We start from the raw sequence: 27,947 nt of genomic DNA, 5'->3' as shown, positions 1-27,947 counted from the left end.
GGTTCTGTCCAATGGGAGAGCAGTTCCGCGCTGTTCTGTCCAATCAGAGCGGGCCGAACGCTGGGTGGGCTGGGCCTCGCGTGCTGGCACCGCAGAACCAACGGCTCCGGTCCGCGGCGGGTTCGTCAGTGTCGGGTGGAGCCTGCATCCCGTCGCATCTCTGCGGGGAAGGAGGAGGACATTTTTTTTTTTTTTTTTACAAATTACTTTTTTTCCACCGAGCTTTTTTTGTGCGTATGTGTATGTGTGTGTGTGTGTGTGTTACCGACAAGTTAGCGAAATAAACTCCTTGAACGATGACGACGACCACCACCTTTAAAGGAATGGACCCCGGCGCTAAAAGCAGCTCCAGGTAAAAAAAAAATAAAAATGGGAGCCGAAAAGCTTTTTTGACGGAGGAACAAAAGAAAGTGGGATGCGGGCGAGACTCCCAGCTAGCAAACAGCAGACGCCTCTTTTCTGCTCTCTCTTTGAGGCAGACTGCTTCCTAACATTAGCCCCGCTGGTGGCAGGCAAGGGATTTTTCTGGATTTAGCTAAACTGTCGCATAGTCTTGCTAATTAAGTTAATCTTATTGGGTGACTGATGCGCCATAGCCTTTAGCCACATCAAGTTAGTTTGGTTAGCCCGTGTGAGCTTTGTACAGTAATTAGACATGCGAGTTCAAAAAAAAAAGAAAAGAAAAAGGAAAGAGATCTCTGAAGTGCTTTTTGTGGGGGAGAAATGGACAAAGACAGCCATCGTTAGCCCACAACTTGCTAACTTTTTTTAACACTTAAAGTAACAGCTCCTCTCCTGCTGTGATTGCTGAATGCGCTGCACTTTCTAGCTGTGCTGGATAGTGTTAATCCTATTGTTAACTCTGGATTTTGTTTTCAATACAGGACCAAAAAGAAATAGGTAAAGATCCAGAGTCCAAATGTGTGATTGATTACAGGAAGAATCCCAGACTAGTTCAGGGATCTGGATATGTCATTATCTCTGCTTTGTTTTATTGTTGTTCAAGGGGAAGGAAGAATACAGATACTTTAATGGTTAAATAGTTCATATGGGGGTTTTAATAGATATGTCTGGAGGATAATATTTTTTTAAAGCTTCATATTAAAGGGTGGTGGGGGGGGGGGGGGGTTAACCTTAAAAGAGGACTCACCCTTCAAGCATGCAGTCATATCTTTCCAGTAACTGATGCGTCTTGTGTGGATGCATTCCTCCCCTTTTTTGCTGTGAAAGCGACGCAGAGAAAAATGGCTTTTGAATCATGACAATCTCAACAATGAATCAGGGTTATAGGAGAAACTAGTACTTGTAGCCATTGATGAGTGAGCATGTCAAATCTCAGTAAGTCATCGAGCGTTTTTGAAGTCGCACGCTGTTTTCAGATGATGTTGGGGATTGGGTGGGGGCTTTGAGCTAGCTAAGCTTGCAAATCTTTTCTTAGCTCTGTGCCTTTGCTTCTTAAACCGTCTTGTATGAGCTGCTGGTCATTTTTGCCGGTAGCTCACCAAAAGGATCTGGAGAGAGGCCACTGAAACAGAATTGGGTTGAAATCTTAGTAGGCCATCAAAAGCCTCCTACCCCGTCTTATCAGACATGCCATCTTTGGCTTTGGAGCTGAGCTTTATTTGCCCTAGCTCCACTTGCGCGAAGCTGCCCTACAGCTTCTAAACATTAATGCCATTTCATTACATTATTTGCTGTTTCATTCTAGGGTGGGGTCTGCTGCCAGGCAGCTAAAAGCTTTTCTCTCGTTGCAATCCGTGTGGAAAGCATGAGCTCATCCTCTCTGGCTGGGAGGTGAAGTCTGGTTTAAGCATTACTGTCACAGCCAAGCGTGACGGACACTAGTGTGGATACAAGAATTGATTGAGAAAATTCAGCGCATGTCTATGAGGTGGGGATTTTGCTCCTTTAGTTGCTTTTCTTTGTAGTTCTGCTTCAGGAGCCGAGTTGTTTTTTGGACTCCATCTGTCTGCCTGGCCCTTGGACAGCTGCTCGGTGTGTCAGCTGGTGGCTTCGGGGACTCTGAGGAGAGGAGAGTTTGCTGGAAAAAAGAGGGAGGGGTCCAGCAAGCACTCTGCAAACACATCAGTTTCTATGGGCCAGCCCAACTGTCCTTCAACACAGCAAGGAAAATGGGTTTCCCTACTCATTATTGTGTTCCTTTTGTTCAGCTTGTGGTGAAAGGAATGTCGGAGCAAAGTGGGCATTGTTTACCATGCGCTGGTTTTTGTGTAGGCACTCCATATTTTTCTAGAACTGTCTATTTATTAGGTGACCTACATTAATTGTGATCCTCAGACTTTTCACCTCTATTGTTTAAAATTGACCCCAAAAGGACATCAAATTAGATTTACCCATTGAATAATGGAATAACAGTGCTACCAGGAACTGACACCAGCCCCTTGTGTCACTGGAAAGGAATCTGTGCTGAGGAGAGGCAGCAGCTAGCCAGCTAACTCTGTGATTATATGCGACTGGAGTCAGCTGCAGGGCAGCGATTGTGACTGTCTGTCTGACACGGTGACAGCCGGGGCTTAGAGAGTAGAGACCTTGCTGGTAGCTTGTGTGCTTTTTATGCGTGTGTGTTATGGGGGGATATGAAGGTTGCTTGGGGCGTGCCTATCCTTTTTTTATATATATATATTTGCTGCTGATCAGTGCCTTGTGACAACAAGGCCTTGCATTTTAGATGGGCCTAAAAAGTGGGGGATGGTTGGCAGGATGTCAGTAACTGACATAAATCATTTGTTGCTCTTCAGGGTACTACGACCGCCAGGCGGGGACTCCAGCTTCTCCTTCGGTACAGATGACAACTCGACCCCCCGCAAGAACAAGATGGCCTCTAGCATCTTTGCGGAACCTGAGGATCCCCATGCTCATCGAAGGAACAATCCGCCTAGTAAATCAGTCTATTACTACTGTAACCTATCTTAGTTCAGTTTGACAGTAAAATGTCAGCGACAAAGTATTGGGAAAAATTTATTCTGACATACAAATTAACAGTAGTTATAGTTTTGCACTTGGGAGAGACCACAAGACCTAAGTTAGCAAAAAACATAATGGTTTTTTTATTCCTTTAACTTGAGCAAGGGAAAGATAAAAACTAGAGTGTTATTTAGTATTTTTCCATTTACTTTGTCAGAAAGAACATCCCACAAGTGTAATGGCCAAAAGACCCTGAAGCACTGAATAAGGGTAATTTGAAGCTATGCTTTGTTAAGTGGGGATGAGGATCAGCCCTCACTGGAAAGAAATAGGTCAGTTAAAAATGTGTCAATTGGTTAGATGTGTGGCCTTCGGGAGTTGAGAGTGAAGTCTTATTTTGAAAACACAAGCAGAGGCAGGCAAGCTCAGCAGAAGAGGATATAAGGCCAAAAATGGCATTGAGTTGTCGAGGTCATTGAAAGCAATCACAGAGGCTTGTATTAAAAACATTATGTATGTTGCAACTGTTGTATCTGCAAGTATGTTTATAATCAATGCAAAGCTCCAGCTAAACACAATTACATTTTAATATGCATATTCCTTTTATTCAATTGAGGAAGATGTTTTACCCAGATAGTCAATATTTAATTAGGGCTAAAAGATCTGACAAAGTGCATAGAGACAAAAATTCAGAATTTACAAAACTGGAATTTTGTTTCAGCCCAGAGCTGTTTTCACACTGGCTACTTTTAAAAGCAACAGTTTACACGATTAACTGAACTTTCTGGGTATGTGACTATGACACGTTTTCACTGAAGTCAGTACTTAATCCTCTCATCCCCACAATCATCCAGTACTGACCAGCCAGTAAAACATTTTCCTGCCTCCATTGTTTCACTTGTGCTTAAGTCTGGCTTGGCTGTCTCACATTAAGGAAAGGCAGTACAGGCAAATAGGGTAAAACTTTTACCTAATACATGTTAATATGAAACTTTTCCAACTGATTTTTGTAATAACAGTTTTAATCAAGTTCTTTGGTAAGTTTGCATCTGAATACCTTATACTTCTTTGTACAGATTTTCAGATCAGAAAGCTGAACACTTGATAAAACATAAATCTGAATTATTGTTTCATTTTATTGACACGTCAAACAATTTTTACGAATCTTTCATGACTTCATCAATCAGAAAATACTATCAACAACAGGATTAAAATATATATTCTTAGGAGTTCTTAATTATACAAATTAGGCAATGTATGCCATGTTTGAGAGCAACTTAAATGGACATTAGTAGCTGAACATATCAGGAAAACAGTCTTTAAAGACATGTATTGTTTAATAACATACATATTTTTGGGGAACCACTATTTACAGATGCAACATGTTATACAAATGAAATGAGTTTAGATCCAGTAATGCAGGAGATCTGAGAGAGAGAGAGAGAGAGAGTGGCTGTGACACCTGTGATGATATGATCTAGACAAGGAATTGCTCATGGTATTACTTTACTAACTTTTAGTGATTTTATGAGAAATCTACTAAGTAGATGAAAAAAAAAAATCCCTAGGTTTATCATTTAGACATTTTTTTGACCCTACAAGACAGCTTTTAAAGCCCAAAATCTTAAAATTAACCTTTTTTTTTTTTTTTTTTTTTTAAATATATATATAAAAAGCTGTTTTTGAGCATATCCCACTAAAACAGATGCAACTGGACGAGGACAGCTGTTTCTGCCTGTGAGAAAGTTTTCTTATAATAGCAGGTCTTATAAGCATTGTATTGCATCTGCCTGGCCTCAGTTTGAACTCTTAGTGCAGACAAACAGGTTTGTTTGATTTGGCCTGCTTCCCTGCTTAGATCATTTTAAAATAGTCAAATATTCCTCTCATATGCTCAAAACATGTCAGTATGTGAACACTGTCTAGTATTGGGGTCTCATGTCTTACCCTTTAGGCATTAGCTTTGTTATAAAAATACAGAAACTTGAATATTGGTGTACACTTAACGGGTTGGAAAGTACCTCTCTGCAACTTTGTTTTTATTTATATATATATATATATATATAGTGAATGTGCTTGGTTATGGTGTTAAAGTGCTAAAAATCTGTTTGGCTGCAGGAATGTGCTGAAATTACATGAAATTGTAATGTTATTCAGTCAGTTTCTGGCAGGTTGTTGGTCGGGATTTTAGGGGTTTTAAGATACCAGAGCTGTTGGTTTGTTCAATTGCCCTCAACTTCTGGCCACAAGATGAGCACTCTCTACTCAGAGAGGAAGCCAAAACTAGCAGAAACAGCAGCATGATTGTTGTTCCTGCCTCCAAGCTTGTTGACCAGTAAGGTCAGTGATTTTATACATTTATACTCTGGACTCGGGAGATCTATATTATTAAATAGGAGGCTGTAATTTATAGTAGTGATGAGATAATGCATTGCTGTGTCCCCCGTGAGTCTACTTTAATCTTCCATTTGTTCTTGGCTGTCAAGTGAATTGATTAGATTCAGAAATGTGGAGCCAGCAGTGGAACAGTTCCCACTGAATGATGAAGGCACTCAACAGTGCTGATTCACTTCACTCCATTAACAACAATGGCCGCTCCTCAGCTTCTTCAGCAGTCGTTGTTCCTCTCATGACAAAGACAGTCTGTCCCCTCCCTGGCCCGAGGGGCTGGAGCTGGGCTGTTACCTTATGCGGCTTTAGTTAGCACAGCCTGCTTCCCCACAGTGGACTGAACACTGGGCTTTAATGCTCTTTCTGCTGAAGGAGAAAGCCGGCACTACAGGGTTATGAGTTTTGGCATTCAGGTTGTCTGTCTGGAAATGATCCACTGTGTTTCTGGGTCTGCTGCAGACGTTTGAGCGGATTTGGCAATGTTTCCTGATGATTCTCAGTGATTTTATCTCATGTTATTTTCAGTCAAATTCCCCAATAAAGCTGATTTGTCAAATCTAGGAAAATAATTCTTGTGATGTGATGATGGGTTAGAAACATTGACATCTGGGATGGCTTTGTGGCTAATTGGATTAGTCACCATATGTTATGACTCTGCTGCTTTACAAGTGACTCATGTTTTTTCATATCTCTCTTTTGTTTTTCACCTAGCATCGTTATAGTTTGTTAGCAAAAAACAAAAAATTATTAAATAGAATCCTATGTCCTTTTAATAAGCCTTTTCTCTTTTTGCTTTTTGCCTTCCCAGGTGGGGCTGCCACTGGGACTCTGTGCGGTGAGCCATCAGCCCCACTGAGGCGGTGCCAGCAACCTCTCCTCTTCCCCAAGAACCCTCAGCCTGAACTGACCACCATCCACAACTCTGGGGCAGCCATGGTCTGGAACCAGAGACGAGAGGTACTATTCGTTTAGCCCAACAGGCAGTGTTTCCACAACAGAGCAACAGCTTAGTTTAGCTGACAAACACATGCTCGTAGATTAATTTTAATTCTTACCAGTTCATTGGAAATTTCGGGGGGGTGGATGACTATCCGTCTGTTTGAAACTGGCCCAGGATGTTGTTTGATAGATATTCTCCTCTGACATTTGTAATCCCTGTGGAGGTTTAATTTTCATTCTGGGAATGAGTCATTCCTCACAGAGGACATGGGCTGCATGTTCTAACTGAGAGTTTTGAATAGAAAGTAAAAAGAGAGGGGGGGTCATCGGCCATGTAGTGAATACAATGCACGTCCCATAAACATGAGGCTACAAGGTCCTCATTCATGACACTGGTTCGGTTCCAGCCAATGTCATTTGCTGCATGTCATTCCTCTCTCTCTCTCCCATTTCCTGTCACACTTCAAACTATTCTATTGAATAAAGCCAGAAAAAGGCCAGAAGGAAAAATCTGTAAAAAAAAAAAAAAGAAAAAGCAAACAAGAGAGTGAAATAGGATATTAGTCATTAGTCAACTGTCTGAGTAAATAAAGACATGGCTTAATTTCCAGTTATATATCCATTCTTTACATTTCAGACAGCAGAAGCAGTTGTCACTGACTAAGAAGCTTCTGTTTGGGTGATTATTTTTTGAATAGAAAAATGTACTTTCTGTACATTCATATCTTTAAAGGTCAGTGTATGATATTAGGATTCACATTAAGGAATACAGGAAGTGTTTTTTGTTTGTTTGTCTTTTTGATTTAGGAAGTCTGATATTCTTGTCCTATGCTTTCATTATAGGATGAGAATGGGCAAGAACAAGGGAATGATGGTAAGAGCCCTCAACTCTTTCACTGTTGATTAGAAGGCCTTTCAGTTTCAGTGACAGTCTGACTCACTATGTCTAAACAGCAGTGCATGACTCAGATTACTCGGTAAATCGTTCCACGGTGCACTTTAACAGATCAGGTAATGTAACTCCTTTGCTTCTAAAACATTGGCTCATAGTCACTGCAGTTCATGATCCCATTAACTGCTGGAATACCAAAAAAAAAATTTAAAGATACAGTAGACTTGCTCTCCCTTTCTAAGTCAACATCATATGATCTCTTTGAAGTTTTTTTTCCCTGTCATGATGGCATGATGGTCTGTAGTCAGGCATCTGTTCTTTGATGGCAGGTTTTACTTGGTATGAAAAGCTTTTTATTAACCTCCAGGTGCGCATTTGTAAAAGTAGCTAGCGCTTTAGATAATTGAGGGTTCGACCACACATCAGTATGCAGGTTCAAAAATCAAAGCTCTGTCATTTGCTCTTCTATTGGATGTGATAGGCATGTGGGTGCACAAGTTAGTTGTATTTGTATTAATATCCAAGTGTTATGTTGTGAAAATTTTGGTAAAGTTTAATAACATCTCTCACACACATTAGGACAGTCAAGAGTGGATAGTTTGGAGCGGACAGAAGTGTTGTTTTGTTAAAATGAGTTTCATCAGGCTGTGCTGTTTTTAATATCTTGGCACTAATACACCTGCAGCAGCCCCTCCTCTCCCTCTGTGTGTGTGTGTGTGCGCGTGCGTGCACGCACACATATCCATCATAGTTTGGTTTACCAGATAACACTGTGTTTGGATGTTACATATGCTGCAGTCCAGAAACCTTCTGCTGCAGCTGAACGCTCTGTATTTTTGTTGCACCTCTAGAGTGTCCTGATGAAGTGGAGGTGGAGCAGGAGGAGCAAGAGCAGCAGAGGGAGACATCACAGCCCTCCACCCCATCGGGAGGTGCCAACGCCACTGCAGGTGGCCGAAGAAACCCACCTGGTGGCAAGTCCAGCCTCATCCTGGGTTGAGACCACTTTTTTTTTCTTTCTTTTTCTTTTTTCTTTTTTTTCATTCAAACGCTTTTTTTATTTTTTAAAGATAAATGCCCCCACCACTCTCTTCCTCCTCATTGACATGTCACCTTCTTCCCTACTTCACATGCACTCGTACTGTCACGTCCATGGACCTCTGTCTTTGCCCTTCACCCTCAAACCTTTTGTTTTGATCCTTTTTTCTATTAAAAGAATAAAACTGTTGACAAAAGCACTTTATGTATTCCCCCCTCCTTCCATTTCAGCCCATCCTGTAGTGCATCGCGCCTGCTGGGAAAGGCATGACGTTTAGCTTGTCTCTCATTCTTCCCTGTTGTAAATGGTAAAGGAAAAAATAATTAAAAAGATTTGATGCGTGGATTTCTAAATACAATAAAGATTGATATGAATTTGTTGAGACTGATTCTTTTTCCTTTTATATGCAGTAATAGTTTGAGTATTAAAGGCACACAAAGTGTAAAAATGGAGACTGAGAAATTCTCCTTTTCACTTTCCATGTGCATAAATGGCTCCACATTGTGTTGAAGATTATTTATGTTCAGTGAGATGGAGCCTGATGGCTGCAGCCGCTGAGAGCAGACACAGGCTCCATGACTGGAAATCTGCCCAGCCAAACTAATCACGAAAACTAATGCCAATTCTGTCAAAAGAGTAACTGCCGTAACTATACATGACATCATACACTGGTTATTTGGCTCTCCTTTGTCCAGTTTGTGATTTAGGAGCGGTAATGTATTTTGTTCACACTCAGATTTTTGTCTTTTTTTTTTTTTTTTTTTTTTTTTTTAAACAAAAGCCAGATTCAAAAGGTGAAACATGATTCATCCAAGATGTAATGTTAGTCGTGAAACAACATCTTTGATAGCACTCCTACAGATAGGCTTTATTTGGCAATGCTTGTCTTATTCTGAGTGCTTCCTTCTGAGATAGCATTAGGGACATATTAAGGGGATGCACTTCTAAAAATATCTTCATGGTTTTCTATGTTTGAAGAGTTGCTACAGTAAAAAAAAGCAAAGATTTGTACTCGTATTTTATGAACAACGAGGATATATTACCTGTTTGACCCATAGAGCAGAAGGCTAATGACTCCATTTACTATAACTAACATACTATTTAACAGCACGAAGCCTGTGAGAACAAAATTGAAATACTAAAGTTTGGTCCATTCACAATAACTTGTTTTCAAGACGGTTGAGGACTAAACCCTAAATGAATAATAAACCTCACACCTCAGTTTATGAAGGGCTGTCCATACTTTCCAAACGCGTATGGACAGCCTATCTGTGCACGACCATGCAATCACTTGGATTTTAAGTTAACTCGCCTTTGCCTCACAGGTTTTCTATGAACGGTGGTGTATTGGCTTGATGACTAATTATAAGCCTCTTACTGTACGGCTGAAGGGGTCTAGAAAGCGGATCATCTCAGTGGGATGATTTCTCCAAAGCCAAGCCATGGCAAGTCTTATCAGTGACTCAAGGTTTTTAGAAGTTATGGTTTCCCCTTAACAGGTAATAAATAAGGAAATAAGTAACAGTGAACGAGGGCAGTAAATATCATGTTCACCTTGTATTTAACCAAACAGTATATTTGTAATATATTGCACAAGCTCCTTTTGTCTGCAATGTAGCCAAATAAAAATTATTATCAGAACAGTTTCAGATGCTGCCTCCTGAACCACAACCCCAGAGCCAACCCCTGAGCAGCCTGTGAGGAGTGCTGTGGCACAGCGGTGGGTTTCAGCCCTCATCTGCCAGGAAAGGCATGCAGAGGTCATGCAGGATCAGGAAAAGAACTTCCTGCCCTGGAGAGATGCCAGGACGTTGGAGAGCAGTCAATGAAGACCTGTTTTCTGTAAGTGCTGTAGCCACAGAGAAACTCCTGAGCGTTTAATTATTACTTAAAGACTCTGAATCAATCTGGATCTGTGGTGCTTTCCTCAGCCTGCTATCCATATGAGCCACGTGTATGTACCTTCAACAGCCGAGTTGCCCCACACATCTAAGGTACTTGTACTTCACAATGTTTTAGTTCTTTGCTGCAAAGTACAAATATTAATATCCCACATAAATTTATCCAGCTATATTAATAATCCAATGTTATATAACATATTGAGTAATTTTACACAATACTTGTGTACTTTTATTTAGATTTTGGATGCTGTGGTTTTACCAGTATTTTATCATTAATTGAGATAAATAATGCTACATTGCTATTGGAAAAAATAAAACATATCTGAATAGGACTTTGAAAATGTATATGAACATAAAACGGATCAGTTGTGATACCTAGCGTTCATTTGGAGATCTAAATGTTTAGGTGGACAAGTGCGTGGCGGCAAACGCAACACTCCTTTTGTCCTGGCTGGCTAATCCATAAAAGCAGACTCTTGTATATCCCCCATTGATGATCCTGCTAATCTTTCTAAAAAGATGGGAGATTACCATTTTCCTCCCCCACAGCCATATGTCAAGTTATTCAACTGATGTTGGTGGTGAATGTTTAAGTATCCTTGCTCATTTGCAACTTTGCAATTGCGTATTGACAGGGCCATTATGCCACGTGCACTCCAGATGAGGCCATGAGTGTCCTGTGAGATCTCAGAGGAGGAAAAGGATATGTGAGTGTGGAAACAAATTGGGGAAATGCGATGAGTCATCTCCGAGGGTCAGAGCAAACAATTAGTTAATCAATACACCAATTCAGTCGTACGGCTCTGACTCAGCACCTACTCTGGGCAGCCAACCACCACGCAGGAAAGAGTAAGATATGCTGAATAGTCTGACCAAAAATAATGAAATATTCCTCCGTGCTATTTTTGTTGTCTTCCTGTCCTCTCAGTGACCAGAGACGGATCCTCTTGATTACCCTTTAGTTACAAAATTGTATTTCCTCCCACCCACACAGCAGGAACACTAAACAGGAAACAATGGTTGGCAAATGGACAGGGCTGTTTCCCTAGCGACCAAGGCAGCATTTAAAAAAGCCTCCTCACAGCGTCTGCTTCAGCTCACATTGGACCTCCTTAACTGGATGAGACTGGAGGAGGAGAACTAATGGGGCAGAGAGCAGTGCAGTGGGACACAGGGACTGTTTCATTCTGTCCCAGAGGGATTTTTTTTATTTATCTCCAAACGCCTGTATTGATGTTGTTTTCACAATTCTCCCAGGAAGGTGAAAACTTAATGGTGTTTGATGAGATCATTTTGGTGTCAGACTATGGGGTCATGTACTTTTAAAGATTTTAAAGCCTTATCTACAACATCACTGTGATTTTACCCTTTTATCCATTCCCACCCATCCTTGGATATGATTTGACATGTTTTTTCAATACCAAATTTATATCAAGAGTTCAATGAATGTCCAAAGACAATCTGCTAAAAAAAAACAAAGCAACAAGCAAACAAACAAAAAAAATAAATAAATAACCATGAGAGCTGATCCAAAGTCACCTCAGAGACTTTAGGTATACAAAAGTAACTGGGAACATATAATAAGCCACAAGAAGCTTTGCTGTCAGTTATTTTAATAAACACTTTTATTTGTTCATAGCTACATTAGTATGTTCTGATCCAGCCACTAAGGGGCACTGCAGAACAGCAACTATTCACTGTTTGACACTGCAAGTGCACATGTGGTCGAAGTTCTGCAAAACTTATCCAACCAGCTTTAGTATCTCTCCACGTAAATCATGCAGTAACTGACAAAGTGCTGTCTGCTGTGCATGCTCAGTTTCCACCCTCAGAAAAAATCACACTTTTTTGCAAAAGTGACAGCATATTTCTTACTCTATTATTGTTCCCCTCTGATCACTTAATGAATTAAATTCAGATTAAAACTTTCGCCTTCCCATTGCAGCAATCTACTTAAATTAGCTGTTTAATTCCCTCACACAGGAGGATCATGTGCTTTTGTTGAAAACCAAACCAAAGTTTCTGCAGATGTCAGTGTATTTTTTTTCTGTAGCTAGCAAATTTATTTCCATGTTCCCTTAGTTCCCTTATAACAGAGAACTCTAATGTAGCCTAGATGAGAACATTAACTCGTACCAGCTGCCAAACCATAACAGACGATCAACCTTTTACCTAACGCTTGCCTGTTGATCGCTGCTTCCTGTGTGGGCGATTTAAACACAGAAAGGATGTTTCTGAGTCTATCCAATCTATTCGGCATCACCGTCATTTTAATGTAGGTCACCTGTTGCATTCAGTGACTATGCAGATGAAAGCAGACGCATTTCCTGCTTAAGTTAGAACTCAAGAAAGCACCGTATGTCAGTGAATGTCAGCATGTCTGCTTCCTGGAGAACGTTTGTCACCATTCTTTATTTTGCCTGCGCAGCCCTGAGTAATAAAGGTAAGGTTGATTACATGTGGAATGATGAAACTAAAATGAAACAAATGTGTTTTCAAGTAATTTTCAAATATTACAGTATGGTAAATTAGGATGAATTTGTAAAATATCATCAAAAATAAATTGAAGTTGTAGTAGATGATTGTGGTCATTACTGTTTCTTTTTCTGTGTACAGAAAGCAGCAGAGTGCAGTGGAAAAAAGCCGGAGAACCCATCACAATCCAGTGTAGATCCTCTGAACGAGGCATAACCTCTATACAGCTGAGCAAGGGTCTCCATAAGGAGGTTCAAATTTACTATAGGTACTATGATACAGAAAAATTCATAATTGATGCAAACTACAAAAGCAGGATTCAGCTAAATGTAAAATTTCCAAACACGGACTTTCTAATCTCAAACCTCACCCCTGCTGACACTGGGCCCTACTGGTGTGTGTTTAAAAAGTTTGAATCTGGAGCCACTAAGCTGGTGGACGGCAATGGATCTGTGCTGCTGGTGGTGGCAGGTGAGCCTCATCACTTCATTTATTTTGTTACGAATCCTACTGAGCTCACCACACGACAGCATCATTAAATGTTAAAATACACAAGCTATGTTTAAGCACTTGCAGCTTTACTCGAAGGGTAGAATCAACTCTAATCACATTCCAGACAACCAACACTTGTTTGTCGTCATAAAGTGACTTTGTTAATAATTTGCTCATATAGCCACTTCATTTCCAGATGTGCGGCATGAAAATGTACAATCAGGGCAGATTTGCGAAGCAGATCTGAACTCCGTCTTGTTGATGATTGTGGTTGCTGCCAGTGTTTTGCTCGGTGCCCTCTCCGTCGCCCTAATATGTATCTACATTAAGGTACCTGCCATTTCATTCAATACGTGTTTCTTTTTCTTTGATTTGATTATTCTTAACTCTAGACATTTTCCTTTTACTGTGATCTTGTATTTACACACTTTATTATTACACACACTTTTTATGCATATATAAAAATGCTTTATATAAAAACATGTTAACGTGCAGAAAAATTATGTATGAGTATATATATTCCAAATTTGGGATAATATAGTGGTTTTATGGTGTTGTTGGAAAGCGTTTAGTGATTTAAAGGCATTTGACATATTTGATAATACAAGGTTATAAAACACACCATGCAAATTTCAGTAATGTTTCCAAACAGGTTGCTATGTTGGAATAATTTATTAAGACCTCAGAGGAAAACAGCACAGTGGAAAACAATCACTGAATGATAACCATTTAAATTAGTAAATAAAATTGTACGTATTGTACAATAACAAGTTGACAATGTCTGTTGTTACCAGACCAGGAAGTTGAGCTCCACAGTGAAGCCAAGACGTGTCACCTCCAATGATGTTTATGAGGACATGCGGGCAGCGCACAGCACACACTGAACATGACAGCCTGCAAGCAAGCAATGGCACATCCATAATCTCTGCACCACTGAGGTACCGGACTAAATGGATGGAACAGAGGATTACATGTAAATGGTTAGATATTCTGTATTAAATCGCATGACATGACACGACAGTTTTTAAATGGTTAGAATCTGGATTATACTCTTTGATTATAACTATTTTAATGTAAATATTTCTTTATTTCTGAAATGTGTAATAGTTTAGCATAACATTTTTAACCACATCCTTTATAACATTAAAGATGATGTCTTTTATTCATCAAAGTAAGGTGCCTTTGAAACCCATTTATTGTATAGATGATCAGAATGGTGAAACATGATTAAAACACAGTAACTATTTTTTATATGTAAATTCTCTGTTAAAACAATAAGTGTGATTTGTAAAGAATCTGCTTTGTCAGTTCAGTTACAGTAATGTGAGGGGTTCTGCCACAAGTCTTCTTGTAGAAGAGTTGGTCACGAGTTAGCAAATAGAGGAAGGCTGTTCCATTTCATTCTCACAGATCATGAGAAATGACTGCAAGTCTTATCATTTATTAAACAATTTTAACAAACAAAGTTTAGAGTTTAGGTTTGACTGTTAGAAAATGAACTTTGTAATAGTTACATAGTAAATATTAATGCAGTTTATGTCTTCTGGAGGATCTTTAACTTTTCTTTTATTTTGACATACATTTTAAAAAATTGAATGCCCGATGTATGACTCACTTGCTGAGTCTAAAATTTTTTCAAATTTTGATGACTACTGCCTAATTGCAGTATGAATCACATCTGAAAAACAGGTTTGCCTTTTAACACAAGCTCACCCACTAACATCCCACTTACCCTAACTGATCTAGCACTGCAGTGCATAAGGCAGACACCCTGCTTTGTTTACTTTAACTATTAACTTTTAGAAAACTAAAATAGTTTTGAAGGTAAATCCAAATTTTTTTAATGTCACTTTTTTCCTACCAGTCACAGTTAATGTCAAACCTGAAACAGAAAAAAGAAAAAAAAAAGATTCCTAGTGCCAAGTTGAGCCTAGTGCATGTGTTCACTAATGCAAACACTGCCTCTTCAAACACTGTAAATCAAGGAACCATTCAAACAACATAAATCATGACAACTTGCATCCAACTGCAGGGCTAAGAGACGCTTTATGAGTCAACATTAAAATGTCATTCCCTCTCTGAAAAAAGAGCAAATAAAAACCATGCAAAAAAGGGCTTGTTTACTTGTGTGGTGAGTCTGTGTGGTCATACGTTGTGGCTTTCCCCTTGTTGATAAAGCGGCAACAATCAACCGAAACACAAAAGTGTCAATTATACACGAACAAAGGTTTGTGGCTTATATGTATGGTGTGACTATACAGTTGCTGCCTCTGTCTTTGTGCTCTCTTAGAGGAGCTTACCCAACAAGGAATGGAAACTTTTTTCAAGGTGAGGGGTAAGACACAAACAGAGACCCCTCTTACGAGAAAAACACATTCTAGTGCATTTATAGTCAGCGGGACAAGAGCGTCTACCCCTCGATGTGTCTACACCACATTTCCTTTAGGGTGAACTAGGCCAAATGTTGCATCTCGTCTTCCCACCTCCAATTTCATAAGAAATGTACATTGTGCAATTGCAGCAGTCTCTAAGCCTCCATACCTGCCATAACTTGTGACAGGAAGCATCAAATGATAAGGTGCGCCAGAAACGGAGGTAATTCTGTATACCACAGTAAGAGATAACAACCTACCACTGTTTTAGACAGCTAATAGGCACTGCAATGCATGTTTACAAAAAGTCTGGAGGACAGGCTGCTTTGATTGAACCTCTCAGAGGACAGACTATCGGGTCTGATGATCAAACATGCAGGTGCTGCTGATTAAGGGGAAGGTAATCCAAGAGTCCAATGTGGCTTCATTACTCGCCTCTCAAGTATTTTTTCTTTCGTTTTGTTTTTTTTGGGGGGTGGGCACTTTTTCGGAAATTGTCAAATTCTGTTGAGGCATGAGCGGAAACTGTGACATTTGTCAGGTGCTTTTTGAATTGTAGGCAGATGTGGCGTGAAAAGAGGATTTGAGCTTGAAGGTTTGTCTGGTTTCAAAATGCAAAACTTACTGATCAAAGTTTCCCATGCAAGCCATATCAAGTTTAAACATTTCATAACTGTCTAGGCCTGGATCTTTTTTGCACAAATCTTTTCTGGTATTTTATTGCAGCAACAGGAAATAGTTACAGCTTCTCTTGCAGTAACATTGGCCACAAATGCCAAGACAACCTTACAGTTGTACAAATGTACAGTAATATATAGGTCATGTACACAACATGTAAACACATGAACACATAACATTTTTGAGGCCTAATTACTTTACTTGTCAGGAGCTGCCTTCAATAGTGAATCAATGCCAGCGTTGGTTCTTGATTCAACATCTTTTTTTTAGGGGTGGGGGGGGTAAAAAAAAGTTATCTGTGGACAGCTCTCCTGTAGCTTTTGATTTCTTGTGGATTTTACAAAACGTTACAGAAGACAAAGAAGTGTGATGTTTTACTGCAGTGCCTTTTTCAAATAATTTTCTACATTTCTGTTTTAATATTTATCCAGCCATCCAGTATCTAAATCTTGAGAGTGGACTCTTGTGGAGAAGCTATAAAAAATGAAAAAGTATAAATTGCTTTTCAGTCTTGTTCTCAGGTCTAAAACTTTTAATGAAAACATCGGCGTTAATTTTTAGAATGAAAAACATACAGAGCGTCTCTGTGGTTTATGGGTTTCAACTCACATACACAATCTGGTTTCTGAGCGCAACATGTCACACTTGAAAACAATGAGCGTAATCAAATTATTACACTCAAGAGTTTAGTCTTTAAAACCATACTTAATATTTCTACACTGAACTGCTCACATCCATTTATTGCTCTTCGCCACTTTGCCGGAATTTATGTTTGGTTATAAATGCATCTCATGGGTTTCTTTAAGGTGCAAGAGCGACCTAACCACAAAGTCAGTGACTTTAAGCCTGCCAGATGGGTCATGTATTTTAGTATATGTACTTCTGACTGATCTGACAGACCTGAAGCTGTTTTTCTGGGTCATTCATATCACTCATCCAGCTTCATTTGTCATTGTTTATCTGTTTCAGTAAAGTTTTTGTGTCAACACTGTGAAAAATAAAGCAGGTTTTGTTTTCATAGAAGCGACTGAAAATTGACAATGACCTTTTTTTTTTTCTTTTCTTTTTTTTTTTGCAATTGAATAAGCACCCAACATACCTCGACCGTGCTTAAAATGAACTTTTTATCAGATATTGTTACATATGATTTAGCAGGAGGGGCTCTGCCTGAATGAACGCCAGCCCTTTTTCCCAATCAGGATGCATTATGTATCTACAAGGACGTTTGTGGATGTCCAGGAGCTTCAAGCTTTCCTCTGAACTGCAGAGGACAGGGCCAGGCAGTAGCCAGCAGAGGTCTCTGCAGCGCAGCCCTGCGGCTCTCTGTGGCAGGATGTGGATCCAGGTCTGAGTTACATGGAGCAGGTTACCACAGCTTGACATGTGGAATTTAAAAAGGTTAAAGGCTGTGGGCAAAGCTCAATATATGGGCTAACTCAACATGTGGGCCAACCCACCCACAAAGTTTATACTACTAACAAATGTTATCCCTACTCCCCCCCCCACACACACACACACAATACAACTGTATTGTGTGTGTGTGTGTGTGTGGGGTGGGTGTAGTGGTGACACAGAAAAGGTATTTCCTACACTCACTTTTCTACTTTCTTATTTCTAGAGATGTTGTATGTGATCAATCAGTATTCAGACTTCTAAACTATAAATGTTCAGGATTTCACAAAAACCTCTCAGCACAAATCCACCTGAAGTGTTCCTCAGAGTGTGCTGTCTGCTCAGCAGGCCCCTCCCGCTCCCTACGGGGCGTGCGTCAGGTGTGACTGTGTTCATTCCCAGCAGCCGAGCGCCGCATGCTGGAAGACAGAGACGGGAATGAAGTTGTAGGAAGTTTAAAGACGAAGAAGTTTACCTGCAGTGGGGTTGACAGATAAGGAGTGGCAGAGGAAGAGAAGACAGAGGAGGGGAAGCGGAGAAGCCAACAGCCTGGGAGAGTTACGTCCAAACACAGAGAGAGGCAACAACTGTTCAGTTTCATATAGAAATACAGGAAAACATCCACAACAATGAGGAAATCTGCATACCAAGGTAAGAGTGTTGCTGTTGGATCATTGTGTGTTGTGTGTGATCATATGATATAATCCAACTATAGCTGCAGCCTGTTGGTGGTGTTAAATACTGGCATGATTACAGGTAAATGTTTAACAGCATTCACATCGAGTAGCTTACCTGTTTCATCACCACACATTCACATTTAAACCTGCTCTGCTATTAAATGAAGCAGCTTCTCCAAAAGCCAGAGTATTTAAGTCTATACACAAGACATCCTGACACAGAGGTGGCACAGAGAGCTAATTCTTTAATGCCATGAAGATCATAAGAGAAGGAGTGAGGTGACTTGATCTTCAGTGGTGATAAAACAGTAAAAATATACGAGTGCTTTGTGGGATTTAAAGCTGTTGGAAGAAAAATAGTAGTATTATATATTTGAACCCTCTCTTTACTCCGGTGTGATTGACAGCTTTATGGTACAGTTCATTCACCCCTCCTCTCTAATACCCCCATAAACGATGTATCGGAACAACACAAGGGTTATTATTCACTTCATCTATGGACTGGCTGGATGTAATTGTGGTTGTATTGTGAAATTGTATCGAATGGGATGTGATGTTGTGAGATGAATTGCAGCTTATAAAAAATCTCTGGAAGACTGAATTTTGATGATACTGATATGTCTTCTGTTGTGGCCTGGCTCAAAGATACAGTTTGCTCCCCAGAAGCTTGGATGAAGACTGTTTGTTTGGAGGATGGTCACATGAGGCACCAGGGCTGCTTTGTCACCCTGAAACAGTCCATCGCTACTGTGTCCTTCCATCGATACATGTGACATCACTCTTCCTCCTCATCCATCCTGACTTTGTCTCTTCTCCTCTCTCCCCCCAACGTTTTTTCCAGAGCTGCTCAAAATCACTTCCATCTTCTTCTGAGCCTTCCCCCCTTCCCTCTAAGCTCTGGCTCAGTCCAGTGTACATAACCCTATCCCCCGGAATGCCGCCTTCCCTGGCTCCTCTTCCTTGAGTCTTTGTGCGATGGAGCATCGGATGGTTTTTTATCGGAGCTAAGTGCATGTTGGGTCATGCTGCCTCCTCCTACTGCGTGTGTGTGTGTGTGTGTGTGTGTGTGTTCTCCTTCTTCCGTGCGACGTGTGAAGAGCTGTCACATTCTTTGTCCGGGCTACACTCTGCGAATAGTCTAATAACAAAGCGTGTGTGTAGTCTGATGTATGCGTAAAGGCTCTCCTCTATAACTTGTAGAGTTGTTTAGACAGGCATCAGAGATGTGGAGGGGTTGACTTTGAGGGAGGAAGGTCGGCCTTTGTGTCAGCATGTATGTGTATGTTTGGTACGCAAATGCCTTTTCACATACGCAAGCCAACACAAACATACACACGCACACTGAGCGATTATACATCTGACACCTCGAAAGCTTAACTTTTATATCTTCTGTATTAAAACGTATGTGTGTGACAGCAGGTTGTATACATGAGTAGAAGTGTGTGTGCCTGTGTTCACTCATGCAACCCCTCGCGGCTGAACTCTGCCTGTGGAGCCGATCCCTGCCTTGCACACCACTCCCTCAAGTCGTCTGGATCAATGAGTAACCCGAATAAATAACAGCCCACTCCAACACACACACACACACACAAGTAATTATTTTCCAAGTATACTCCTACTGGTATGTGCTTTCATGTCCCACTCAATGCCCACACACCTAATTCTACTACTTGTACCTGTTTGACAAATGCTCCACTATCCTTTCCAGTTTGGCTTTTAGCCTGTTTATAGTAGAGAGTCAGTGAGGCTTTGATTTGGAGCCTTAAGCTATTGTTAGATGGTAACTTGAAAGTCAAGCTATAAACTGTGTTGAGACATATTTGCCCTGTCATCTAGCAGAGCATGCCGGGGATGGTCTACCCCTCAATTTGGCCTCCTAGAAGGCTGTGAACAATAATACTAATAAGGCATTGGAAGACATAGACTTGCATGTACAGTGCTCTGCTCGCTACGATCTAAAATAGCCATGTTATAAAGCTACAGATTTGATTTTAAGGCGCAACTTATTTACTCAGAGATTAAAGGCCAGAAAAAGTGTAGCAGGACCAATCTGTGGGTGAGTTAAGGTGTAACATCTGACTGGAAAGGAATTGAAAACATGTGTATTAGGGTTAACCCTAACCCTAACCCTAACCCTTTTCATGGTGTACTCATTCTTATTCTTATGAAGGAGAAGAAGAAGAAGAAGTTTGGACTTAATGGATTAAGTTAAACATCTTGATGAGGATTATGCGGCAGTTATAAAGACTGAAAGCCAATTTGCACCGTCTGCAAGTCCATGAAGTTATCTGCCTATGTCTGTGAGAGTCAGTGCATGTGTACATGCAGGTGAACTGTGTTTTAAAGAGAGAGAAAATCTGGCATTACCCATAACAATTTATTTGAGTGGTCATAGTGTAATTTCTCTCTTTTTGCGTTCCTCACCTGCTTCTTGACTTTTAGCAGTACAAACACAGCGTTATAGCGCATCACTGCCTCCAACTGGAGTGGAGTGTGGATGGAAAAACTAATTTTAAATGTGAAACCAATGAGGACCCTCAGCTGTGGTATGACTGGAGCAGTGTGACTGATGAAGAGTCTGCAGCAGTCCGTGGACACAGACTTTCTTCCCCCTAAAAGCTTTTTTTGTTGTCAGATATCATAAATCATAGATATCATAAGATCATAAATCTTACCTGCGTCTCTGCTCTCAAGTAGATCCATTTTAAGTAGCTAAACACGGTCATGTTAACACGAATGTTTGATATTTCCATCATTCTTATAATTTATGGTATACTTATAATGCTAAAACAGCAGGACAAGAACAGATCCACCTATCTGCTTGGCCTCAGGGCTGACAAGTATTTCACTTATCCATAAGTAGACTGCATTGTGCAACACCATGTTCAGCAGAGTGTCACTGATACACTCAGTAAATGGGAGTTCCCCCGTTTGCAGAAGACCTGTCTGTGACAAGTGTCTGTGGTGCCTCCCCTCTCAGCTGCGTGGAGCCTGCTCTGAAGTGTCCACTCTCCTCTGTGTTCATTATCTGCAGCCAAGAATGCAGCTCTGTGATGCTGCTGCTGGGGGTGTCAACTGATACAGCAGGCTGGCTGTGCAGTAGGCCTCAGGCCGGGGGAGAGCCTGTAAAAAGATAATAGCAGACTCAGATGTTCTGATGTGCGGTAGAACATGCACGCTGACATCTACATGTAGGTATTAGAATGACAAAGTGCATTTATTTCAACATTTTCAGTACATGGTTACTATGAAATGCTTAAAAGCTGTAAGTGACATTTAGGTCAAGTTTGTTTCACCATCTTGCAATTGATTTTTAGATGTGATTAATTCCAGTTTTTACGCTACCCTTAGACCAAATGATGGACACAGCCCACACAAGAGAACACATCCTGCCACTGTTTGGGAGGAGGTGCCCTGTCCTGTCGTGACATGAAGAAATGTTTTTATTGCAACTAGCAATCAGTTTAAGTTTTGGACTAGTATCTGTTCAAAGAGTTTAGTGCACTGGCGGTAACTCTCTTTTATTAGCAGAGTAGTCCATGAAATCAAGATGGACTCAAGACCACTACTTTTCAGATTGTATAAGGGTGACTCAACATGATATATGATGGATTTCACTCGCAGTTAAAAACAGTGTTGCATTAATTTGGAGAATGACAACACAATGTTACACGTCTAAAGGCTCATATAAGTAACACTATGTGAGATTGAATGTTTAGTATTTAGTTGTCAACCCTTACATCCTCTTTGCAGTCATGCAAAAACCCTTAAAACCCTTCTTTACCTTATCCCTCTCTCTGTCTCCCTCTCTCCATATCATTCTCACATTTCTGAGCATGCACACACATAAAGCTGCTCACCTACTCTGATATCCACCTGTGGCACAGTACCTACATGTTTCCTGTGGGAGGTTTCAACCCATAAAGCTCTATGGACTATTTAACTCACTCTGTGGGTTTTAGCAGCCTCAAAAGAAGGAAGGCTGATCCTTATCTATCGCGCCAGTATTGTTTTATAGACTGCCAGTGTATCCTGTCCTGTTAAAACACTTCAGTGTGATATGGTTTGGGCTCGTGTTTGCATTGTGAAGAACTTAGATAGGCGAATGTGTACTTGGTGTCAGTTTTCAGTGGTGAGTGAGGAACAGTCCCGTTTTCAAAGTACCTAGGTAGGAAAAGGTGTTGCCAGTTTATACCCTTTGCGCCAGAGTAAGGGCTATTCTTTTGGGAAGGGTGCAGGTCAGGGTCACGGCCATGGTCGTGGTCTTTTTTCCACGATATGTGTGACCACATGCGTATGTGAGCTAGCCAGTATGTGTGAGATTGAGTTTGGTCCTTCCTGACTAACAATGCAGAAGGTTAACAGCTTCATATAGGCTGTAAAAATATTCTTGAAGAAAGGTCTGAGCATTTAGTCTCATTTACACAAGGAAAGGATGTTGGAGGGTTTTTATAGAAAACATTTGATATGGTTTTAAAATTTTAGATAAAAGAACAGCTGTTTGCCAGCAGATACAGCAGCGATCGATTTGTAGCTGTCGGCAGAATGACTTTTGGTAATTTGATTAAAAAACAAAACAAAACAAAAATATCTTGATGTAGCTACTCGCCAACATTACTTGCCACAAAGATGATTAATGTTTTGATGCAAAGAGTAACTACCCCCAAAGGGAAGGGTGGAAGTAAAGGAAGACAGGAGGAACGAAAGGCAGGGCCAAAGATTCATCACCTCCTCTGCCCTCCTGCTCAAATACGAGCAGTACGGCCTCCTTTTGCAAACATGTAAATCACAGGTATTTGTGTGGTGGAAGGAGACAGAGCGTGCATTGCGGAGTATGTTTTGGAAATTGCTCACCCCTTGAATGTGTATCTGTTTGCGAACTTTCATGTATGTGTGAGTGCGCAACGATGTTAAAGTGCTGCACCCTCTCCCCTCTGGTTACCGTCTCCAGTCATCGGAGGCCATTATGTTTGTCGAAGCGTAGTCATGCACTTGACCTGTCACATTATGGTCACACACACACACACACACACACACACACACACACACACACTAAGCATCAATCAATTGAAGCCTATAGCAAATATTGTCAGCAATGCATTTCCTCTGGTCCGTAATAGGACTTGCAGCTTTAGGATTTTTCCATGAGCAAAAACACTGCCGTCATTCTTTTCATGTGTCATGTGCCTGCAATGACCTCCAATGCGCACAAGTGTGTCCTGAGGCAATTATGACATCAGAGGATTACAAATCCCCTTGAAGGGTGAAAAAAAGACATGGATCATAGTGATGGAGATTTTAATGAAACTTGTTGAAGCAGTGATATGTTGTGTGTGTGCTGATCTGGTCCCAAACAAGACTGAGCAAGTGAGTGCAGACATGCACACACACACACACACACACACCTCTGTGTCGACATACAGTTTAACTTTTCAGGTGGCGCTCCTTTGCTTTGTATCTCAGCTCACTGTGACTGGTTGATGCATATTTGCTTTTTATCCAGCAGTAGCTTGCCCTCGCTCTAACCCACACAGCTACTGTCAGTGTTGAATCACTTCAGCGCCAAACATCATCCAACCAACTCGACTCCTTGTTGTCACGACTTGGGTGGCATGTTGTTACAATAGTGAACTTTAACTGGTGTGATTGTGTGCGCTCGTTCAGCTCACCTCTCTCAAACTGTATGCCTAGCCAAAAGAGTAAATAGGCACAGACATGCTTTTTGGCTGCAAAACTTGAATGACTTGGCTGGATCTCATTTGTTCGGTCCATACGCTTAAAGCTCTTAAACACATGGACACAGTCACGTAACAGACCGATGGTGTTATCACATGGCTCATGGCAGATTAATGATTACCCCCCCGCCTCCCAAAAAAAAAACCAATAAAAAACTTCCTCTTTGATTCAACAATGAGATCACCTTTTCGTTGGCATTTACTTTTAAAGCTGTGTCATTATTCTGAAGTTGGGAGTACAGAGAGACTGATGCTACTGTAACCACAAGCAGTACTTCCTCTGTTCCTCTGAGTTCTTCCTGCATGTCTGTCAGGAGTAACATTAACACGTTTTTGACATTTTTACCAACATTATCTGGACTTTTGGCATTGGTTTGACGCAGACCTGCTTTCTGTTTCGGTGCTTTGACAAAGATCTCTGCAGGTCACAATGAGCTGGTCTCACACACACTTACACACATGCACGGATGTAGAAACTGTACCAATGAGACAGAACACTGTAGTCTACTGATGTCAGTTCTTATCCGTATATCTGTTTGAATTCAGCTGCCAGGCTCATATATGTCTATCTCCTGGGGCTGCAGTGGCAGAAATACTAGTGTGCTGATTTGTTTTTGAAGCAGCCAGAGACAATGAAGGAGGAAGGGGGAGTTTTTAGAAGAAAAACAGAGCAAAGCAAAGGTGGCACATTTCATAATCACTTACAATCACTTTATTTAACTCAATTCTCTCAGGACATTAATTGCTTCAAACTCTGTGTGTGTATGTCTCTTTTTCACACAAACAGACAACGAGGATTACAGAAGGTTTACTCACACCTTCCATCAAACGCGTTCACTCCCTCTCCCTCCGACCAGCTGTCTTTGTGTTGAAACCAGTGACAACCCAGGAGGAAAACCACTATGTGCTCTGGCATTAATGGTTGAATATAAATGTCGTGTTGTACACTGATTTGTGGCAGGAAGTATTTCTAAATTCTAAGAACTAAAAAAACTGTTTGGGGAAGCAGATTTACCAGGCCAAAAATCTGTGTGGTTGATCTCAGAGAGATGTAATCTCTTGTGGTTTTCCGAGTCAGTAGATAGATTTTATTAGGTACTGTGTTTATTGTGAATGGCTGTGGGTAATGTTGATGTTGCGCAGCTATATGCTAACATGCTGCAGGTGATAAGTAACCTTCGGATCTGATGGTGATCACCAAAGTCAGTGGGATTCATCCTCCACGGACCATGAAGATTATTCTAGGAGAGAATTTATTCAGAGAGACGGCAAGGCTGACCAGTCAATTTCACATTTTCATACACTTAGTGTGGTCAAAAATATGCAAGATGTCGGTGATTCTACAACAACAACAGGAAATGGCTGGTGATTCAACAGAACTAACACGTTTAGACCCACACGCAGCCAAGCACACACACACTAAAGTTGGACAACAGCAATTTATGTGTAGCACTCCACCAGTGTCGGCCATCAGTTAAGAGGAAGTGACATTCCGCTGATTCCTGAAGCAGCCAGAGTCACGAAGGACTCGCCTTTTGGCACTGTGAGGTGTTAGATGAGCATGATGGAGGGTGCTGAGCCTTTGGTATTTCAAAACTCAAAGTGCACTGAACCCTGATTGGAGGACTTGTGTGTAGTGACAGAAACACCAGGTAACTCAGATCATAATGGCACGTTAGCTGTTATCTTCAGCTGCTTTCTACAGTTATCACATCTTTGAAAAAGTAACATTTTAAAAGATTTCCTGAGTTTATCTTACTTTCAGACGAGCCATTACTGTGATTAGCTTTCCTCTTGGACTAAATCATTATTAGCTGACAGTCAATGTAAATAAAAACTGGGCAGTTCTTACACAGTGATGACCACCAGCCAAACCATTTTACTATCAATTCCAGCTGACCAGCTGAAAATACATACAAAACATAAATAGCCGCTGAGTTGTCACAATTTACCATGCAGTGTTATTGTAATGCTGCTTCATCCAAGTTTGGCTTGAATTATTTCCACATCATCCTCACAGTCATAAAAATAAAAGCACACTGATGCTGAAAAAGTCAGAGTCCAGTTTTTCAAACATCGGTTGACTTGGTTTTTCCACATGTAGATATTTTGGCCTTGAAGAAAATGTGAAGTAACTGCCGTTGTCCACTGGTTTCGCTGCACTGCATTTAGCTGGTGCTACCATCCAGAGCAGCACTTCTCTAACGAGAATGTATGTTATTGGTTTAATGTGTCTGTGTTAGCTGCAAAGCAAATGTTCAGTTATTGGCCAACAACTGGAAAATTAAACCTGCTACCTTGGCTGGTTGCTTGCAAGTCTTGTTTCGCAAGCACAAAACTATTAGCATCATTGGAAGTATAGAAACGCTTCCTGACAAATGTGTCGTGGCGCAGCTGAACAGTTCCTCATTTGTTCTTCTGTCCTTGTTCCCAACTACAGCGAGATCGGCCAGCGCTCGGGCAAGAAGAGCAGACAGAGAGGGATCTGCCATCACCAGTCCCAGTAAGTAGACTGCACCGTTGCCATTTTCAGCGATCTATTCATTCTTCCATCCATACAGAAAGCATATATACACTAACATGTACGGATATGTTCATCCACTGTATCATCTCATCTGTTTGTCTGTCATCCATCAATATTTGGGTGCACGCTTCCTCTTCCAATTTCCCTTCAATTGCTCCTTTATCCTGCAACACATTAGTTAAGTCAGCCATTGACCTTTGGCAGACTGATGACGCAACACTGACAGCAGAGCAGGTAATGTTTCCTGCCCAGATAGCAGACAAACAGCAGATAACAGGCACAATGATAAAGGCAGTTTCAGTGACGGAGGGGAGGTTAAAGTGACCTGCCATAAAGACAAAACATTTTAATCTAGGTGTTGAATACATGAATGTTTGCAAAGTTCCCTAAAAGAAAATGGACCTTAGAAGACACATTATGCAATGAAACAGACAGCTATGGCTCTTCTGCAACCCGGGCACGAAGGATATTTCTCTTCTACTGCTGCATTTATTTCATATTTATTTATTTATTACTACCCAGTGTGCCACATCTTTTTGTTCAACATTTATTGGGTTTCTGGTGTGGTGAAAGTAAAGTGAAAGCATGTGGCAATGGAAACCGTTTGAATAAGGAGCACCTCGGCCAAGCTTGAAGACATTTTTGCATTATGTGCAACATGCCGAAATCTCAGTGAAGTTTATTGAAAGCAGCGCGTGGCATGAGTGCTGTGGAGGTGTCGTGTGTGCAAAAAAAAAAAAAAATCTGTGCCTTCATCAATGGATGGAGGTACACTCATGGGCCAGAATTTATAGTCCAGAAGGCTCTGGACCTGCTCTGGCAGGTGATCCACAGCCCCCTCTGGAGAGAGCCAATCGCCAGCTGACACTTTTACTGGCCAACCTCCAAGGTACTGACACAAACAATTTAAAAAAATCAGATGATATATGAATTGTGCCATTTAAACGATATGCATAAAGACAAGAGAACAAATGTGAGTGTGTTTTTGTGTGCGCACACCTTTTTGTGAGATTGTGTGTAACTTCCACTAAGTATTGGCAAATGGGCTGAAGCTGTGGCTCACCACTGAAGCATCTTCTCCGATTAGGAAGAGCCAGCACCATCTGCAGCATCAGCAGAAAGACAACAGAGAGAAAGGAGGGGGGCTGAAGTGCACACACACACACACACATACACACATCCGTTTTGGCGTACACAAATTGGAGCCTACATGTGAAAGTACAAACTCTCCATTCGGCAGCCTATGTTGAGATCGCTTTCTTTTTTGTTTACTTTGACACCTTTCACTGAAATGCATGAGTGGGTGAGAGGACTAGGGAACTTGTCACATTACTCACTAATTTGCAGATTATAATCACTGTGAAACAATGCTATTTGTGTGTAATTAGTGCATAGACCTCTCCTGTGAAATAGCCCCCATGTTGTGTATTCATCGCACAGCCAACAGGCCGACAACAAACACTTCAGGGCAACAAAACTGCAAGCGCAGTGTTGTGAGGACACAAAGTGTTTTAT

General features: G+C 40.9%; 3 protein-coding genes across 5 annotated transcripts in view; all 3 read left to right on the top strand.

Annotated features, from left to right (window-relative positions):
- The first annotated feature begins 148 nt into the window (after positions 1-148).
- Positions 149-8,558, top strand: LOC115047681 (jupiter microtubule associated homolog 1). Its single transcript, XM_029508772.1, has 5 exons — positions 149-352; positions 2,760-2,899; positions 6,125-6,273; positions 7,099-7,129; positions 7,999-8,558. Exons 1-5 carry the CDS (start codon positions 297-299, stop codon positions 8,145-8,147), a joined length of 525 nt encoding a protein of 174 aa, XP_029364632.1. The 5' UTR covers positions 149-296; the 3' UTR covers positions 8,148-8,558.
- Positions 8,559-12,228: 3,670 nt separating this feature from the next.
- LOC115047764 (tyrosine-protein phosphatase non-receptor type substrate 1-like) lies at positions 12,229-14,989 on the top strand. Of its 2 annotated transcripts, none has more exons than XM_029508909.1 (4): positions 12,229-12,530; positions 12,704-13,033; positions 13,236-13,384; positions 13,849-14,989. In XM_029508909.1, the coding sequence occupies exons 1-4, from the start codon at positions 12,446-12,448 to the stop codon at positions 13,936-13,938; spliced, it is 654 nt and encodes a 217-aa protein (XP_029364769.1). In that variant the 5' UTR covers positions 12,229-12,445; the 3' UTR covers positions 13,939-14,989. The 2 variants fall into 2 exon arrangements, with proteins under 2 accessions (XP_029364769.1, XP_029364770.1); XM_029508910.1 differs by having other exon boundaries at positions 12,237-12,530; positions 13,251-13,384.
- A 2,924-nt stretch (positions 14,990-17,913) lies between these two features.
- The window catches only part of septin9a (septin 9a), a 56,349-nt gene continuing 46,315 nt past the window's right edge, over positions 17,914-27,947 (top strand). For both annotated transcript variants that reach the window (XM_029507596.1, XM_029507597.1), the window contains exons 1-2: positions 17,914-18,147; positions 26,349-26,411. In XM_029507596.1, coding sequence (XP_029363456.1) covers positions 18,126-18,147; positions 26,349-26,411 — 85 coding nt within the window. In that variant the 5' untranslated portion in view covers positions 17,914-18,125. The remainder of the gene's footprint in view (positions 18,148-26,348; positions 26,412-27,947) is intronic.

The sequence above is a fragment of the Echeneis naucrates genome, chromosome 8 (genome assembly GCF_900963305.1).
Source record: "Echeneis naucrates chromosome 8, fEcheNa1.1, whole genome shotgun sequence".
Lineage (NCBI taxonomy): Eukaryota > Metazoa > Chordata > Actinopteri > Carangiformes > Echeneidae > Echeneis > Echeneis naucrates.
The sequence above is the reverse complement of the archived record's forward strand: the minus strand, read 5'-3'. Positions and strand labels throughout refer to the sequence as shown.